This window comes from Opisthorchis viverrini, assembly GCF_000715545.1.
Source record: "Opisthorchis viverrini unplaced genomic scaffold opera_v5_490, whole genome shotgun sequence".
Taxonomy (NCBI): Eukaryota; Metazoa; Platyhelminthes; class Trematoda; order Opisthorchiida; family Opisthorchiidae; genus Opisthorchis; species Opisthorchis viverrini.
The window spans coordinates 59,333-79,239 of record NW_008752148.1 but is presented as its reverse complement, the minus strand read 5'-3'; the positions used below and the strand labels follow the sequence as shown (position 1 = coordinate 79,239).

General features: G+C 44.1%; 1 protein-coding gene across 1 annotated transcript in view; it reads left to right on the top strand.

Annotated features, from left to right (window-relative positions):
- Nucleotides 1-19,500, top strand: part of T265_11369 (hypothetical protein) — a gene marked incomplete at both ends in the record, with an annotated part of 93,489 nt that extends 73,989 nt beyond the window's left edge. Inside the window, 4 exons of the mRNA XM_009178006.1 lie at nt 2,489-3,072; nt 11,185-11,304; nt 14,078-14,378; nt 19,159-19,500. Coding sequence (XP_009176270.1) covers nt 2,489-3,072; nt 11,185-11,304; nt 14,078-14,372 — 999 coding nt within the window. The remainder of the gene's footprint in view (nt 1-2,488; nt 3,073-11,184; nt 11,305-14,077; nt 14,379-19,158) is intronic.
- Nucleotides 19,501-19,907: the final 407 nt, after the last annotated feature.

Here is a 19,907-nt window from a genome sequence, read left to right as displayed (position 1 = left end):
GCCGCTATTTATCCATTCACGTTTTGAACAAGTCTACTGACAGCACAGAAACTGCGTCACAGAGTAGGAGATCTCGTGAGTGGCAAACAGCGGGATAAAGCAATATCGGCAAATGAGATGGTTGTGTTTGTGTGCACGAAGTTATTACATCCTGTTTCGGGCTCCTTACAGGAGCTGGAGGCAGTCCTTATCGAGGATTTGATGAGCGCCCTATTATTCAATTCAGCCGCCACAAAACCAATCAGGTAAAATGATGTCAAACTGAGAAAGTATTCCGTCTCTCTGCCGCAGGAACAAACTTACGTGGAGATGTCAGTAACACTGGCTGACCTTCCGCCATTGCAGGGACATTTACCAACATCCAATATTTCCCTTAGACTCGTTAACTGACATTTTCGTCTCGCCATAGTTTACAGTCTTGTATCACCAGAAAATTCTTCAATAATTCATTTCAAGATGATTCCATATCTTCACATCCCTCTGACTTATCCACGTTACTGTGCTCTAAGCCTTCCGGCCCACCCACGCATCCCGGCACGCGCTTGAAGGATGACCTCGATTCTGGACATCCTAATCGATTGTGGTTCCCAGAATAATTCTTCGCTCACCTCGTCTTCCTGCCGTTTCTCATCAAAACAGAGGCGACGGAAAATGAAGAAACGGTCGCGCAATGCTTCTATGCTTTCAGCCATAGACTGCTTCTACTTACAAGAATGAATTTTCACCTTTTTTCTTGACCACTGTTCTCAAAAAGCCATAACTTCAGCCAGTATCATAAAAAGAGCCATCACAAATGGAGCAAAAATTCTGTGTAACGTTTTGGCTGTACCAAACAGCGATTAGCAATGAGTGAATAGATTTATAGCTGAATGTAATTTTTTACTAATCGCTGGAAGATGTAGGCGAACACCCAAATGCAAAGACATACAGTCCCATGGTTACTGCTCTTCAATCGGATGCTACGTAAACAATTTAAAATCCACGTAAACGACAAGTCTCCAGAGAAGACAAATATTTGACCCAACCCTTATCCCCTGGTTAGGTAATACGTTTTCTGTCGATAGATCAGGGGTTCCCTGCTCAGCGGATATCGTTTCGATCAGATCCCACCGGTGTTTTCCGCTGGGGGTATTCAATTTGAAAGATGTACTTTCCCATATTCTTCCAGGTTTTTATGGATGTACTACATATTTTTGAGATTTCTACCTTCATATCCATACATTTCGGGTTTTCGCACACTCTACGGTTCTTTCATATTAACGTGTCTTCATGACTTCGAGTGTCCACTCGGGGCGTTGAACTGGCTGTCTTCTCGTAACTCTTTTGGTCCGTGACATTCGATAAGTACAAATTCTGTATTGAGTAACAACGTAAAGCCAACTGAGAAACAAACAAATGGCTAGACTGTCTTGTACGAAGATCGATCATCTAGAAATCTGTTCGCCCACACATTACATGTGCTGATCTTGCCTGAGGCCAATTTTCTGTGCAATGAGCAACGAATTCGTGGCTACTATAACGGATTTCAGTAGCGAGAAGCTAACGACATTGGCCTATTGCATAGGCCACACATGATGCACTGGCTTCGTTTTCGAAAAAGTTTGGTGACAATCGAAAACGATGACTACCCAATCGGTTTCAAGTATTTTCCACGTGATTGAAAATGCACTGGCTTCATTCTGATGCTTATCTTGACACCATTTCAAAGTAAGGATCGAGGTGCAATTCCTTCTAGTGAAGCTGACGTATCAGCCGGCTGTGGTGGTTGTGTGGTCCTTCCGAGGCTCGCCGTTTGTTCCAATCCCTAAAACGCACATTTCCAGCTGGAACTGTGTGGTCCTCAGCTTAAGCCTCGAGGACAAGATGCCAGTCGCAACCCAAGATATGGTTCTGTATTCCTCCCTTTGCTGTTATTCAGCGGAGTATTTTCAGCGCATGAAGTGGCAACTTTCTAACAGAATACGTGAGCATCTCTCTTACTGGAACACCTTTGGACTCAACAATTTAGCCAAAAAGTCGATTGCATCCTACTTAAATGAGATCAGGCATGTATTTCAAATGAGTCGTCTCATCCCATTTACCGTGCACCAGTATTGATCCAACGGCGTGTCACGTGACACGAATCAACCGACAAAATCATTCAACAGCCCCTAGACTGTCTCCAATTAGCTGCGATGTGGGGACGCGGACAACCAATCGTTCGTGTCTCCACGTTTTGCATTTCGCTAACCAATCTTCGCTGCGTATTGCATTTTTCGCTCTTGTTTTAACCATTAGAAGTGTACTGACCTGATGAGGAGATCCAAAAAAACATCAAAGTTGGCTACTGTGTTCTTTTTCAAACCACCAGTATACTTGTCCAGTTACGCAAATTCAACCCCGAATTTTGCGATGAGCCGTTGAGCAATCACAGTATGCATCTTGATTTACTGGAGTGAAAAGTTGTGTACCTCACGCTTTTACTTGAATACTTCTTTACTTCTCCTAGGTCAAAAACCAAGGCGTCATGAAAGTGTGCCAACTCACAGATCGGATCGAAGTGTTGGAACAGGAAGTCGAAAAATATCGTATTCTAGCTGGGATTGAAAGGCTTACAAAATCTCCGATTCTTGATGAACACACCCGTGGTCATGGACGTTTGAACGCATATAGATATTCCGATGCTTCAGAAGAGGATTCCAGACATTCCTCAGCTGACGGACGAAGAAAACGTATTCAGAGAGTTGGCTTTAGTGTGCCGGACGCATACGACACTAGCCCCCCACATACAAGGGCAACGGTGAGGCCGAGGGCAAGCAGCGAAGTAGCACACTCATCCTTCGGTCAGTTTAAGTTGCGTGAGGATGACCGGGTTCATCGTTTAGAAGGTGTCACAGACCAAATCTCACCTCCCCCTGCACCAGTAGATGATCTGGTAAGAACAAAAGCCTTTCTTCGGAAGTTCAAAGACTATAGCAGCGGCACTACAGATTCTGGGCTCGCCGGATCCAAGGGCAGTCGCCACGATTCCCGTGATACTACCCAACAATCTATCACCTCCAATGAAAGTATAGAACAAAAGGATTCTGACGAGTAAGTTGCTTCTCAAACTGTTTTGTGATAAAAGTCTTCCAGAAAAACAGATTAATCGAACAGATAACAAATGTCATCATAATATGATGGATAACAATTTCCCCGATTTCAGTCTGACCAAGTTTCACGACCGAAAATTTGCAAGTACTAGAAAACTGATGGAAAAAATCAAACTTCCCGCGGATTCACAGGCTTGAAATGAAGGAGTACTGTACTATTCTGTGCTAAGACCGCGATCTCAAGGAAAGGAATTGGTTAATTAGCCTAAACGCACGATCTAAGTGCCCTAGCTGACAGGCAAAGTGTAGACTAATTCACTGACGGACGGTCAGTAATAATTGCGGTGAAACCGAATTCTACGAACTTCACCTGCGTTTGTTCAGTAGTCGCAAATGGGCAGTGAACAATATATTGAATTAGACGTGGGCAGACAGTATAGATAGGTAGACCATGGTTCTATAAGAAATTAACAGTAAATCGTGAGGAGAATTAAAGAAAGGCTTACGGCTAGATTGAACCTTGGGCAGTTAGCAACACAGGATGGCACAGAAAGGGCAGTGTGTTATCGGACAAATTAAACGGGAAAAATGTTGTTCAGTTCAAAGTGGGACAAATTTTTAACAACAATGAATGTGAACAAATCGTTTATAGAAAAACAGTTGACTTAGAGTCGACTTTGTATAAAATAGAACAGTTCAGTCTTGAAACTTGAGCAGTCATCGAAAGGGTAATGAATTTGCCTGAGGAATAGGGAAACAAATAATTACGTCACGCAACTAACAAGTACATTCTGTATTTTTTTCCACTTCAGGTTCTTATTTCGCAAACCCGGTGGCCACTTTAGTGACAGTTTGCAGAGTATACAAGTATTTAGTTTTCTGATGATGACAGGTGGTCAGAGAGATTACCTGATTGAGAAGTTTAGACATGCGAGTCGGTCGATCGACATCGCTCCCCAGGACGGTGAATGAGTCTTGGGTAAAACCCTCACACCGTTAGAGTGCGAACACATTCGCGATAACTCAACTATGTACAGCGCACCTTAGTGACATGGTGGTAACACGTTTATTGGGCGCTGAAACTCTGGCACAGTCCGGAACAGGAACTGCTCCTAAAATGGTAATGGGAGAATAAATTTAGCCCAGTGCTTCGCCTCTTTGATGCGGACAAACCAGTGCGGTAGGACAGAAACAGAACTGCCTAAGGATGGTAACCCAAGTTCCGTACTTTCCTCAACTGCGTTCAAACACGCGCCAATTTTGAACGGTGACTTATCAGTACCAGTCGTTAGCACTGTATAACCAATGTCGAATTCAAATGACCGTATCACCCGTCCCCAGCGTTCCTGAGAAAGGGACAAAGTCGATTTCCCTCTTAAATTTCAAAATTTCACATCCTGGACTGGCTCGAAATTTCCTGAAATCAGGGCACATTAGGCTTCCTAAATCTCTGTTCAACTGACTGGGTATGACGCTGAGAAAACGTTGGGCAACACATGAATGGCAAATCTGATGCAGTGAAGATTCAACATAAATATTTCAAAAAGATACCTTTTCGATTTAAAACTTGGACAGATGAATGTAAAATGATGTTACTCAGCGACGGATCCGAAATAGGATGGACATTTTGCGCATGCAATGGGCACCGGACCAAATGATCACTGGCATCTTGGCTTTCATGCAAGCATCACCATAACTCATACGGTCTTCGTTGTAGATGCATGCTGTAGCCCCGTGCCTAAGGCGATGACGGATTCCCCCTTAGTGAGCTAGAGGCTTGTCAGTAGTGTGAGTCTAGAATTCACCCAGATTGGAAGTAAAACCAACCTATTACACGTTGAAACCAAGACTTTGACTCAGTGTTGGCAGGTGGTTCAGCCGAGTTCGATGCAGTGTGGTACTCACTCGATGTGAACCTGGCCGGGTCTCAAAAACCTAATTTGAACCATCAGTCTGTCGATTCCAGACAACACTTCTACGTCTCAGCTAATTAGTGGTAACACTAACTGTAAAAGAACAGCAAGAAAGGGGATGTGTCAGTACTCACCGCGCATCATCGACAGCCTTGGATATTTTAATTTGGTAAACTATATTGTCATCCGCACACCTCAAACGTCCACAGAAACTGCGATTGTAGTGCACTTTTGGTACAGTACACAGGCCACAAGATTTTCGCCGTTTTGGAATTAAATGCTGAAAAGCTTGAGAATAAACTTTAGTTTCACTGATGACCACGGATTTTAATACCAGTGAGAGAAAGAAGGCCTTCGCTACGGAGTTGTTTATAAAAAAAAACACCAATTGAACTATCACAGACTATTGGACAGGGAAGCTAAACTCTCGTATGAATCTTGTTTACACAAACTGAATATCCATCTTCTCCTTGAATGCGTGTTCCTGAACTTTCCTGGATATTAACTGACTGTTACTGAAATGCAAGCAAATGATACAAGGCGGCTCCACAAATTCTGTAATAGATATCAATTTTCAAGAGACGCGAAGCCGATTTACGAGAAAACCACATACTACTCGCATGTCTCGTCAGTAGTATCCACCGTTACACCAGTTATCCGCAACTATCTTTCAAATCTGTTCGATTCATCCTTCAGTTCTTATGTTGCGTTCATTGCCTCTGTAAATCTTTGCATTTGAGAGAGATGACATTGACACCAGAAGGATATTTTACATCCATTTCTAGTCATTTTTATTGTTTACAAATTGGATGAACGGTGCTCTATTGCAAAAAGAAAGTGAATTGGTTGATTGTAGTCGCAACATATCAAAAGTTGTCCTGACCAGCAAGCACATTCCAATTTCCTGGCATGTCTGTGTGGGTCAAGTGCCCCGGATACTCATGTGAACATTAACACAGATATTAGTTCTGCGGTCCTACCTGATCGTGTCGCTTCTGATTAAGGTGACAAGTCTTTTTCTGGTAAATTTTGTGACATGCTGCGTGTAGCATATGGACAATCCACTGCAGACCTCAGATGTGGCAGTAGGTTTCGTCCTGTTGAGGACTAAACGGACACAAAATCACAACCCAAGCTTATAATTTATGGATTTAAAAAACTCGAAGACATCCAGATAGTCGGAACGAATCACGCATAAGCAATCCCCTATATTGTTTCTGCAGTTTGTGCGAATAAGTCAGCTGGGTTATAACAGATAAAGCTCATAAGTGTGCATCCATTGACCGGACGGCCAAGAGATGTTTATTCATCATTGAGCAGGTTCACAACAACAGATGTTTGTGTCCCCTTGACAAAACTGTCTGGTTTTCCAATCGCTTTGGGTCGCGCTGTTGTATCCACCAACTGGTTCTGCTCTATATGTATTGCTGTCATCTACAAAACTACTCGAGTGGGCAAAATTACCGTCAGCGTAACTTCACATTGAAGCCCACTGCCAATATAGATTTGGTTTTCTTTTTAAAGCAGGCAATAAGTGCGCTGAACTACCCCTGTTAAGCCAGCAACCTAGTCTCCCAGTACATATGAAGTTAAGCGAAATAGATGCCCTGGCAAAACTTCCGTGTCCCTCTTTCCTCGACACTGCCTGGCGTAACTTCACATTGAAGCCCACTGCCAATATAGATTTGGTTTTCTTTTTAAAGCAGGCAATAAGTGCGCTGAACTACCCCTGTTAAGTCAGCAACCTAGTCTCCCAGTACATATGAAGTTAAGCAAAATAGATGCCCTGGCAAAACTCCCGTGTCCCTCTTTCCTCGACATCCACTGCCTGGAACTTCAAGACCTCTCTCAGTGCATGCATCAGAAGTTTTCGTTAGTGACCAACAGACATATGAGTCATGGCCACTCTGGTTATCTCCGCTTGTGCACTCTACATGGTGCTAGCAGTTGAGATGGTGGGTCTGGCTGCACGGAACCGGGTAAAACTTAGTGAACAAATAAATACAACGGGTATTCGTGACATCAAACGTGGGTTAACGTAGCGGTCTGTAAAAACAGCTCCTTCACAGGATGGCAGTCATTCAAATTAGAGGTTCATCTTAGCGCTCTTCGCAATCGATTTCCCTGATCCACCATTTTTCCGCCACTGGAAGGAGAAAGCCTTTATTGAAAAATGTCACCTGACCAGTTACAGACAGGAAAGCAAAGCACTCATATGCATCTTAATTACAGAACCTGAACGCTGGCTGCACGGAACCGGGTAAAACTTAGTCAACAAATAAATACAACAGGTATTCGTGACATCAAACGTGGGTAAATGTAGCAATCCGTAAAAACAGTTCCTTCACAGAATGGCAATCATTCAAATTAGTGCTCTTCGCAATCGATTTCCCTGATTCACCATTTCTCTGCCACTGGAAGGAGGAGGCCTTTAATAGAAAATGTCAACTGACCAGTTACAGACAGGAAAGCAAATTCTCATATGCATCTTAATTACAAAACCTGAACATCCATCTTCTCTTGAACGCGTCTTCCTGAACTTTCCCGGGTATTTATTGAGTGTTGCTCAAGTCCAAGCAAATGCTCCAAAGCGAGTCCACAAATCCACAATAGATCTCCCTTTTCAAGCGAATTTACAAGAAGCAAACGTACTACTCGCATGCCTCTCCGATCAGTAGCATCACCATTACACCAGGTTGTTGAAGCTGACTTGGAATCTCTAATTGGTTTTCTCATCAGTGATCTACTCCCTCTCTCTTGACTTTTGTTTTCAATAATTCAAGGTTTTAGTTGACTGTGCTTATATTTCTAAAGTCAAATGAAAGAATCCTTATTTAGCTTCACATGTATCTGAGTATAAAAGATGACTTGACAAAAAATTGGAATCGGAAGGCGAAAGAAATCCACAAAAACCTCAAAACGTGACCTCAAAATCAAAGTATAGTCGTTATCGGCACCCGTAAGTTACAAACATGTTACAAGGCAGGTTCTACGCCTAAAATCACACCGGCACAGGATTCGGTTGAACAAGACCAGACTGTCAGAAATTTTGGGGCTCGGAGATGAAGAATAATGGGGTGAGCGTAGGCTGAAGATTCAATGAAAGGTAGGTAGCAACCAAGCGGATTGCAGTTGCCTCTGTGCTTCAGCCTTCATCATGTTGATCCGTGGCAGTGACAAGAGGGAATGGGTTTGCTGAAGTGCGAATTCTGTAGACAGATGAAGCAACTGTGGTGCGATGATTTGACGACTCCGCTTTGTGAACACAGGAAAGTATACGAGGTTGGATACCTTTCATAGAGGAAACTACTCACAAGGTTGCTGAAGACTCTTCGACAGCGCACGACCATTTTTGCCCTTCTTGGCGCTCATCGGGTAGGCACAGTCCCCGAGTTTCCAACAACTATATTTTTTACTTGAACCCAAATTGGACTGTTTGCGGAACAAGGTCTGATTTGCGAATGATGCATTTCTCTGGGAATACCCTACCTGATGAGCCCCAAGATGGGCGAAAACGGTCGTGGGCTGTCGAAGAGCTTCCAGCAACATTGAGTAATTTCCTTTATTGAAATATACTGCGATATCTCGAATATCATGCCAACTGAATCATGAGGTGGCCTGTGTGCGGCACATTCAGTTGTAGAATATCATAAACGAGAAATTCAGTTGAGTCTCTCGTGAAAACCAGACTGATTTGCAAATGAGTGTATTTCTCGAAGGTTGGATACCTATTTGAAAAAAACGTTGAGGGTCACCCACTCTCGGAACCTGTCTAGGTATTGGTTATCCCTAGGACTGGGAATGTCTGTCGTGAATAGGTGAGAAAGTCGAGTTGCCACTAGTTTGCCGAAGTAGAGCTTCCCCGCATACTTTGTTCGATAACTAATTGGGTTTGCACATTCTACTGTCAAAATGTTGCGACATTTATCCATGACAGCCTGAGTGCGCTTTGCGGTGGAGTACGTATGTCACAAAAATTTAGGGATCTTGAGCACATAGTGACGTGATTCATCAGTTTTCTGTTTCACTGAGAAACCAGGTGAACTTCAATCTCTGTTAGATACATCCTCATCCATTCGAAAGGCGAAAGCACTACTTATTATTATTGACATTAAGAAATAAAGTGAAATAAAGTACAGACAAGACAACACGAATAACCACGACTTCATTCTTCGGGTGGTAGGTTGTTTTCTGCCCTTCCACCCGATTTGAAAGATTTCGAGTCGTGTTAGTTTATTTTAGCAGTACTGGATAATGTGTAAGAAAAAGCCAAGGAAAACTGCATAGCTTCTTACACTACCCATAAGGCTGCTGAAAATTCTTCGACAGCCCACGACCGGTTTCGCTCATCTTGGGACTCATCGACCTCATGTCATACTACAACCCAAATCGCACAAAATTAAAGAAATACATTTATTTGCATATCGATTTGATTTTGCAAGAGACTCACCTGGAACCCCGCTGAATCTCTCGTTTATGGTATTCTTCAACTGAATTCGCTGCACAAAGGCCGCCTCATATTGCAGTTGGCACGATGTTCGAGATATCGCAGTATATTTTCATGGAGAAAACAGCTCACTAGGTCTAGGAGTTTTCAGTAACCTTGTGAGTAGTAACCTGCATGAAAAAGAATTAACGTCTTACTTCTAGTCCATACGTTTCGAGTTTCCGTGAAATCCAGCTGTGAGCAGCACTAGACGATGAATTCTCAGTATCCCGATACAGATTGGTCTAACACCAAGGTAACGTACTGGGAAGTAAAGAACGATTAGCTAAGTACATTCTTTCTCATACCAATTTGGTTCTGACGGGAGACTCCCCTGGAACCAAGCTGGATCTCTGGTTTGTGATGTTTTTAACCAACTGAATGTACTGCACCAGGCTGCCTCGAGATATCGCAATACTTGTATAGACGTCATACACTACTCATAAGGTTGCTGAAAATTCTTTGCACAGTTGCTTGATTCTTCGTCTCAAACACACCAACCTCTGTAGCCCATGGAGAAATGCTCGACCTTGTGGATGGAATTCTTGCGTACTTGGTTTGACCTACGACTGAAAGTGCACGTTTGCCTTTGCAACACATTGGTGTATTTAGCATTAAACGAATTCACGAATTCAAGAGCCAGGGTTGAACGTTTCACACTACCTGGTAGTTTAGATGGAATGTAAGTTTCATAGTGGATTTAGCAAGGGATCATGACAACTTCGGCGGGAATAAGAAGGTGCATCGGCGTCGAGATGTCCCTAATTGGGAGTACAATCTTAGCGCTGATGTACCAAAGTTGAACACATCCAATTTCCTACTGCGCACGGATGCCGCGCGACTTGGAGATGGGACGGTGACTGGAACACCGCCAGCCTAGACAAGACTAATCGAAAAGCAAAAATTAATCTCGAACCACGGTGAATAGAAGCAGCTTGTGTCCTCACTGAGACATCGATTGTGACACATTTTTGAATCCACGCAAAAATCGGAACCACATATTATGGGACTTTAACACAAGTGGCTACTGATTGGGCTACTGATGGCACAGCGAGGCAAAACAACTGTTGCTGCTTGACCAACGAGACCGAAGTGCTGTTTGGTCGGCGTGAAGCATGCTAACTAAAGCCAGTCAAGTTTGTCTAAACCGTGACTATGCGGTGTACATTCAGCTCATCTGTGCGCAGCAGTAAAGCAAAATTTTTAGGTAAAGGCGATTTTTGCAAGGGTAAAAGCGATCCTTCGAAAAGAAGACCTCGTGTGCTGAATTCTACATCCGTTGAAAATCGGAGCATGAAACTTTTATCATACAACGTACAAAATGGGACCACAATAAAGGTTGTAGGGTCGAGTTTGGTGCTATCTGCTCAGGCTGCAGGCAAGTGATCGTTCAGCTGCCGTTAATCTGTAGCACCCTTCCGGTGCCTAACTGCCATGCCACCCGAAGGTTGCACGAGGGCTGGGATACTACCAGGTTGCCCAAGCCTAGACAGGGGAAGGTGAGAGGCAGAGGACGGGTTCGAACCACGGACCTTCCGATCAGCAATTTCGCGCTCTAACATCTTCGGCCGTCTCGCCGTCTCACAGGCAAGTGAGTGGAAAAGCTAATGTAAATAGCTCCATCTTGCCAATAAAACGACGTGGTCGGAGTCCACGCTGATGTTCCAGAAGGAGCGGCAGGCGGTGATCGACCCTCGCCGCCGATAACTGACAGCAATGTGGTCTATTTGGATTCGGCGCTGGTTTGTTGGTGGGCACCACATTGTCAAGCGATTTCTGATGTTCCGGAAATTCTTGCTGCAAAGGAACACTCTGCGATCGGCACACATCTGAAGTAAGCGATCTCCGTTGTCCGTGCGTCGCGTGTCCAAACCAAGACGACCACCTATTCGGGCCTCAGCAGCTCTTGGTCTACTTAACTGGGCGTTTCAATCACTAGCAACCACAACGTATCTGAGCTTTTAGCCTGCTATAGAATGGCACCTAGATCGTCATAGAAACTGCCCTTGGCAGATTCAGAGCTACAGTCAGTTAAGGTGTAAGCAGACACAATAGACAAGGTCCAATGAAATACATCCATTTGTAAATCAGTTTGGTTTCCACGGCAGACTCGATTGAACTCTCGTTTCATGATGTTCTCCAACTGAATTTGCTACACACAGGCCGCCTCATGATTCAGTTGGCACGATATTCGAGATATCGCAGTATATTTTCATAAACGAAACCTCTCACAAGGTTGCTGAAAACTCTTCGACAGCCCACGACCGGTTTCGCCCTTCCTGGAGCTAACCAGGTAGGCGCGGTCCCTGTCAGCCTTATGTCCTACTTGAACCCGAATTGCATTATTGTCGAGAAATGCCCTCATTTCCAAATCAATTTGGTTTTCACGACAGACACAACTGAATCCCTCGTTTATGATATTACACATAAAGTTCATGGAAACTCAAGGAATGCCCCTACCTGGTGAGCCCCAGGAAGGGCGAAAGCGGTCGTGGGCTGTCGAAGAGTTTCCAGCAACCTTGAGAGTAGTTTCCTTCATGGAAATATACTGCGATATCTTGAATATCGTACCAAATGAATCATGAGGTGGCCTGTGTACGGTAAATTAAGCTGGAGGACATCATAAACGAGGGATTCAATCGAGTCTCCCGTGAAGACCAAATTGATTTTCAAATGGATGTATTTCTCGAAAACAGTGCAATTTGGGTTCAAGCAGATCATAAGGTTGACGGAAACTCGAGGACTGCGCCTACCTGATGAGCCCGAACTGGAAGGGCGAAACCGGTCGTGCGCTGTCGAAGAGTTTTCAGCAACATTGCGAGCAGTTTCCTTTATGAAAAAAGGTCCGATGAACCTCACTTCCTCAAGATTCTCTCAACGATGTTGCCAAACGAACCGCACAGAGGCGACTGTCTACGGGTATCCAATCAAGCAGAGACGTTTCCGCTCGTTCGCTCAATACAATACCCACCCGAGCTTATCCATCTGCAGCGGCCTCTGCATCACCAGAGGTGCGCAGTCGGAACCTGGAAGAGAGCGAGGGGGCAGTCAGTTCGATTACAGTACTTGCGTCCTGCGTCTTTGTTTCTGACAGACAACATACATCAATACAGAGGGAATCCAGCGTACGCACAAGAGCCACCTGTTGACCTGCTTGCTTCAGTGTGCGAACATTGAAGGTGGCTAAGTAGACAGGCTCTCGGGGTTTGAAAACAGACTTTGAGGTGTTTAGGGTTGCAACTGAACTTGGACGTGCAGAAGCTGCAGCTGAGTGTGATGCAAAGTGAGCAAAGCGGTCAGTCCTAGAGCTGGGACCTGCGGATAAAGTATTCAAATTTGGGTCATCATCATCATCATCGTCAGCTGTAAGAACCGCGTACTCGTCGTACACTGGTTTTAGCTGCCGCAGTTTCGTTCACCGATGATTTGGGGAGGGGGGTAGGTAGCTGCGCATTGCACGCGCGAGCTGGTAAATTGGTGCATAAATCCAGCACTGTCAGTGGGCTGTCAAGTGAAGGGGGGTTAGAAAAGGAGCTATGCATTGAAGGCAATATCTTGGGTGTGATGCAGGGCGAGCAAAACGGTCAGTCCTAGAGCTGGGACCTGCGGATAAAGTATTCAAATTTGGGCGGGGGAGGGTGGAAGACGGAAAACGTGAAAGTGTAAGAAGGGAGGCGTCAGCAGAAGCATGTTTTCGCTTACCCGCCCTGCTGTATGCAGCAAGTAAGGCGACCCGGCTGAGTGTAAGAAGGGAGGCATGTGTGAATAGTAGTTGGTTAATAGAATTCCAAAAGTCGATATTGAACACTCACACGTCCCAACCAACTAGGGCGGAATGGTAACAATTCAGCCGTAAACGTGATATATCAACAGAGCGGCATTTCCCTTGATTAATTGGTGCAAAACTGTCATTCCACTTGATTCAGATGAAACTCGCGTTTTTCTGATATCCAGATGAATTGCAAATGCTCCAGCTGATTCGTTTTTTCGTCTGTTTGAGTGAAGTCCGCATTGTTGTTCAGCGAAATAGAAACCGGTTTCAGGCGGAAGTCGTCGAACAAATGAAGTGCTCACTGGAACGTTCCAAGGCTATCGATTTTCAAGGTGGATGAACATTGCGTCACCAGAGTGACACATTATGCGATATTTATCCGGGTAATATTCCTGACTGCAGCTTTGTGTGTGTTGTCATTCCAAAGGGAAGCTCGATAGCGATAGCGTACTTCTGCTACAGGCAACACGATCGTGAAACGTTATACCTCTGATGTTTCTCAAAACGGTTCCTCGTTTTGGAATTTCCTATAACCGACGAACCTATACAAGTACCGTAAGATAAAATTTACAGTCTCAAGTCTTGGATGGAGCCAACCACCAAGGGAACTCTTCAACGACCCACTGTCGGTTTCGCTCTTCTTTGGGATTGTAAGGTAGAATCAGCAGTCGAAATATAAATCGGTATATTTCGCTGAACGCTCATACATTTTCCAGCAGAGAATTACTTTTTATTCGTAATAGCTACGAATAGGAATCATATCTCACGTTTCACTAGAATTTCGTTCGGAATAGTCCAATTCTTGACAAAATAATCTGTTATTTTTTTCATTCAGCTGCACTCGACGCTCCCACTACGGCCCTGGAGCGCGACTGACAAAACAAGCCAACCAACTGTCGATTGACAGCAGTTTCGAAACCTCCTCCGACGGGAGTAACAAATTCCAGCTGACCGGACTTCAGCTAGCCGATGCAAAACGAGAGTCTACCCAGGGACTGATAAACACACAAATACGGGAGAGTGTTCAAAGAGCTCCTCGGTCTTTTGCACCGAAACCTACGCAGGCAGTTGGAACGACAACAGACGGCGAATACGGTAGCAAAGCAACTGCGCATACCATTCCCCCTTAGCTTCGGGTAAGTGAATGTTGCTTATTAGCCATTTTTCTGTCTGTAAGAACCTCTCACTTTAGCTATTCGGTCTGATTGGGATTTGGTCTTCATGTCCGTGAATAAGACTCAAAACACTCACTGATATGTCCGGCATTGATGTGTGTTCACTTTGTCCTGCAATCAATATCAGTAATTGACCCCTACACAAAACTACTTAATTTAGCAAAATTCACTGATTGTTTATACACCGCATTTTTGCAACTATTTATCCGAACCGTTTTTGGCAGACAATACAAATGGACTTGTACGAATAGGTAAACAAGGTCACTCAGTACTCTCCTGCTACTACGACCCCAAAGAAGACAAATGAATTAGTGAATCAAACAGAGGAGGTCACAAACAGCTAGATATCGTGAATGGAGAGGGCATCTTAACAGAGCAGGTCATTGGATAAGTGGAGCACTGTTATTCCTGAGTACTGTCACTGTCATTTAAAGCATACTGGTGAAAGGAAGAAGGCCTTTGCTGCCGAGTTATTTTTTTAAGAAAATGCCAACTGAACAGTTACAGACTATTGGACAGGGAAGCAAAACTCTCATATACATCTTGTTTACAAAACTGGATATCCATCTTCTCCTTGAACGCGTCTTTCTGAACTTTCCTGGATGTTCATTTACTGTTGCTCAAATGATACAAAGCGACTCTACGAATTCCGTAATAGATCTCACTTTTGAAGAGACGCAAAGCAGATTTACGAGAAAACATGCTACTCGCACGCCCCCATCAGTAGTATCGCCGTTGCACTGGTATTTGTTAGCTCGCCTGTTTGTCTACTGCTCAGCGAAGGTGGACTGTGTGTGTGTGAACGAAGCCAGACAGTTTTGGTCGTTGGTTACTCGAGAGTGAGGTCCAAAGGACATGAAATCGCATGTTACTATGTTTTAGCGGTTTTTTTAAAGACAGCGAGATGGCATAAATAGTACAGAGTGAGGCTGGCTGCTTACTGTTGCTGCATTGTCCGCAAAGGAATACACGTTAGCTATTCAGCCAGTGATATACGATTGAAATTGGACTGTACATTCGTGCTAGATTTGAAGCAGCTTCATAAAGTGCATCTTTCCTGAACTCTTCGCCAATGGCCAGTGTCGTTTTTGTCACACTAGGCACTGCGTTTTCCCAAATCCGTAAACCTGCGCAAAGTTAATGTAATCATCCTTCGTTCCCCCTCTTTGCTGGTTGGTTATCTCACGCGCTACTTGCAGCTTCCTGAGTTTGGTGTTGATTCGATCGAACGGTAATCGAGTCATCTGCCAGTTGTTGAAATCCTAAACATGGTCCGGCATATCCATTGCCACGGTCATGCGCACTTTGTTCACCAGTAGTATTACGATGGGTTCACTTTTCTGAATATGTCCGTGTGAGCACCGGTACAGTGATTTGCCCCACATGTTTTCAGGGTGTGTTCTAAACTGGCGCAATTCTGAGGACGCACACCAGCACTCAAATAACACCGACGCACTGGTGAAGTCGCTGATGAGACGCTGGCGGCTAACTTGTCCAGCTCAGCGGACAAATCGAAACCCGTTTATGCTACCTGGATTGTTGACACTCTCTTTAATAGTTCGTTGTATTGATCGAAGGGTCAAGGAGCATATGGCTCACTTCCGAAGGAAATATGGGGTGGTTACTAATCCTGGGAACCATGATTTGGAAGTAAATGCAAGATCACAACGTGTCACTAGTTAAGAGATTCTCTAGGTACATGCCAGTAGCTGACGGCCTATGTATCTTTATCGATGTGGATATTCCAGTTCTACTAGTAAGACTACTAGAGGAGCAGTTAGTAGTGTTTGCATGCCCGACAATACAAATGGATGCGTTTTATTCTATTCCCCATCTTCTGTGTATAAAATCCAGTGAGGCAACGCGACACCATTTTACGTAACTTACATCGGAAAGATTGGGAAAAAATACAGCAGCCGGGCCCTGTTTGCTAACTTGTCCAGCTCAGCGGACAAATCGAAACCCGTTTATGCTACCTGGATTGTTGACACTCTCTTTAATAGTTCGTTGTATTGATCGAAGGGTCAAGGAGCATATGGCTCACTTCCGAAGGAAATATGGGGTGGTTACTAATCCTGGGAACCATGATTTGGAAGTAAATGCAAGATCACAACGTGTCACTAGTTAAGAGATTCTCTAGGTACATGCCAGTAGCTGACGGCCTATGTATCTTTATCGATGTGGATATTCCAGTTCTACTAGTAAGACTACTAGAGGAGCAGTTAGTAGTGTTTGCATGCCCGACAATACAAATGGATGCGTTTTATTCTATTCCCCATCTTCTGTGTATAAAATCCAGTGAGGCAACGCGACACCATGTTACGTAACTTACATCGGAAAGATTGGGGGAAAAATACAACAGCAGAACCCTGTTTCGCTTCAAGCCCGTAAGCCAAAAGCACACATTGTCCGACTTGATAAGGTTGTCTTGGGCGTTCATGGATCACAAACCCACGTGTGCATTTCGCGGATCCATTTCTCACCCCAACTGCTGATGAACGAGAGGAACTGAAAACACCAAGGTTATCCTAGTTTTCAAAGGGATAAACGACGTTGACTTGATGGGAACCTCTAGGCCGGTCATGGGCTTTATCTGGCAACGTTCCATACCCTTTTCAGATTAGGACAACCTGGCGTTCATTACAGTATGTCTCGGGGAAATGCGGCAGGAAGTCTAAAGTATGCCAGTAGGAACGAAAAACTGCGCATGATGCACTCGGCTAATCTTATGGCGAAAAGTTGCAGAAATATACATTTTTATATGACCTCCGCTCACTCGCGAAACGTGATCTCTTAATTCTGAGTTATTTTTGTTGGTGCACAAGGCTGTTTTATTAGAGGAACACTGTATTGTAACGTGTCAATAGAAAAACATCATTTTGCACCGTAACCTGTACAGCCACGTGACCTCCGACATTTTAAACTACTAATCGAAGTAATATTGGGCTGAAAGTAGTTCACAAATACGGGGGAACTATGTTACCTCCGGTTAAGGAACATCCACGGCTTTTGCGCGGTTAATGTCTGGTGAAATCTGAGCGAGATGACTCTGATTGGAGCGTGAATTCACCAACCGGAAGATCAGTCGTTCGAAGCCGATCTCTGTCTATCTGGGCTTAGGCAACCTGGCCGTATCCCAGACCTCGTACTTCCTTCTGGTGGCATGATAGTTAGGCACCGAAAGGGTGGTACAGCCGAAGGATATTTTTCTGAAACCGGTTCTGTAAAATTTTCGCATTTATGGAGGCTAATTGGCCATCTCAGGAGTCATTAAGTACTCTGTCTTACATCTAGAAGGACTGCTTTTGAAGGCAGTAGTTAGAGGAAGACCTAGTCTTACTTTTGAATGAGGTCCTCAAAAAAGACTGTTTGCTTTTTTTAGAGGAGACTCTAGCGCCACGCCACTCGCTCTTTAATGCATAAACAGCAAACAAGGACGCACGATATGTGATTAAAACGTGAATAACGTGACCGAGGCAAGCATGTTCGACCCATACGAACCGAACTCATTGCGGATCCTAAACGTGCCCCAGGAAGCCTAGACTTTGGTCAGAATATTCTTGACATTATTCTATATAATCATTAGTATTCATTGACAGAGCATATCGATGTATTGTCTCTCGATCAGACCACTACAACAAATGGAACCCTTCAAACACAAGGCTGCCACGGCTACAGGCAACAAGACTCAAGGTTACGGCCGCAGACACGTTAGAGACAATCAATCAAGCAAGCCCGATCACAACCCACCCACTCATCCCGACCCTGCATCCAAAGTGATTTCCTACCCAAATTCCTTCAGCAGTTTTGGAATCAACTTTTTCTTTCACTGTGGTTGGCAAGTTTTTCCTGTGTAGACAAAAGCTTCTAGAACCTCAAGATGCTCTCGAAGGAATTGATTTTGAGATTTGTGTTTTTCACAAGGAGTATGATTGATTTTTTCTGAACCCAAAAGATATAGAAATTGTGGTTCACTGGACAGTATCGACTTCTGGTATTGATGTGAGGGTCTCTTTTTTTACCTACCTTTAACCAGGTATGATAATATCGGGTCGGTCAATAAGCTTATAGTATAATTCAGTGGCTCCAGTTTAAGATTCACTTTCCTACTTACAGAACTCCAGTAGTCTATTTTGAAAGGCAACCGGTGAAATTATTGTTAGAGGTGAACACGGTGTCACCTGCACTAACGATTAACCAAATTAGTCCTTGTTTCTGTTGTGATTATCTGTTTCGTGTGGTTGTGATGAGCAAGAAAAACAAGTAGATGAGAACTACCGTGTACTGACTGGCAGACAGAACGCGGAATATATGATTGGCCATGCATTCTCAGTTGCCAACCAATGGCATTTCGACGCGGAACCGACTTCCACCGTTGCACCACCAGTAAAATGGAATCGAACGGGATGTCACTTGTGGCTATTCGTGTCCAGTCTGTTTGGGTAGCACAACACTTCCCCGGTATGTTTAGCATTGAAGCCCGAACACTTTCGAGCTTTTACTAGTACGGTCAGAATATGAGTTTGGTTGAGCTGCGGCTGCTTCAGGTGACCAGAAGACCGGGGAATTAATCACAACTCGTGGACTGGCGTCGCACAAACTACCCATACGAACCGAACTCATTGCGGATCCTAAACGTGCCCCAGGAAGCCTAGACTTTGGTCAGAATATTCTTGACATTATTCTATATAATCATTAGTATTCATTGACAGAGCATATCGATGTATTGTCTCTCGATCAGACCACTACAACAAATGGAACCCTTCAAACACAAGGCTGCCACGGCTACAGGCAACAAGACTCAAGGTTACGGCCGCAGACACGTTAGAGACAATCAATCAAGCAAGCCCGATCACAACCCACCCACTCATCCCGACCCTGCATCCAAAGTGATTTCCTACCCAAATTCCTTCAGCAGTTTTGGAATCAACTTTTTCTTTCACTGTGGTTGGCAAGTTTTTCCTGTGTAGACAAAAGCTTCTAGAACCTCAAGATGCTCTCGAAGGAATTGATTTTGAGATTTGTGTTTTTCACAAGGAGTATGATTGATTTTTTCTGAACCCAAAAGATATAGAAATTGTGGTTCACTGGACAGTATCGACTTCTGGTATTGATGTGAGGGTCTCTTTTTTTACCTACCTTTAACCAGGTATGATAATATCGGGTCGGTCAATAAGCTTATAGTATAATTCAGTGGCTCCAGTTTAAGATTCACTTTCCTACTTACAGAACTCCAGTAGTCTATTTTGAAAGGCAACCGGTGAAATTATTGTTAGAGGTGAACACGGTGTCACCTGCACTAACGATTAACCAAATTAGTCCTTGTTTCTGTTGTGATTATCTGTTTCGTGTGGTTGTGATGAGCAAGAAAAACAAGTAGATGAGAACTACCGTGTACTAACTGGCAGACAGAACGCGGAATATATGATTGGCCATGCATTCTCAGTTGCCAACCAATGGCATTTCGACGCGGAACCGACTTCCACCGTT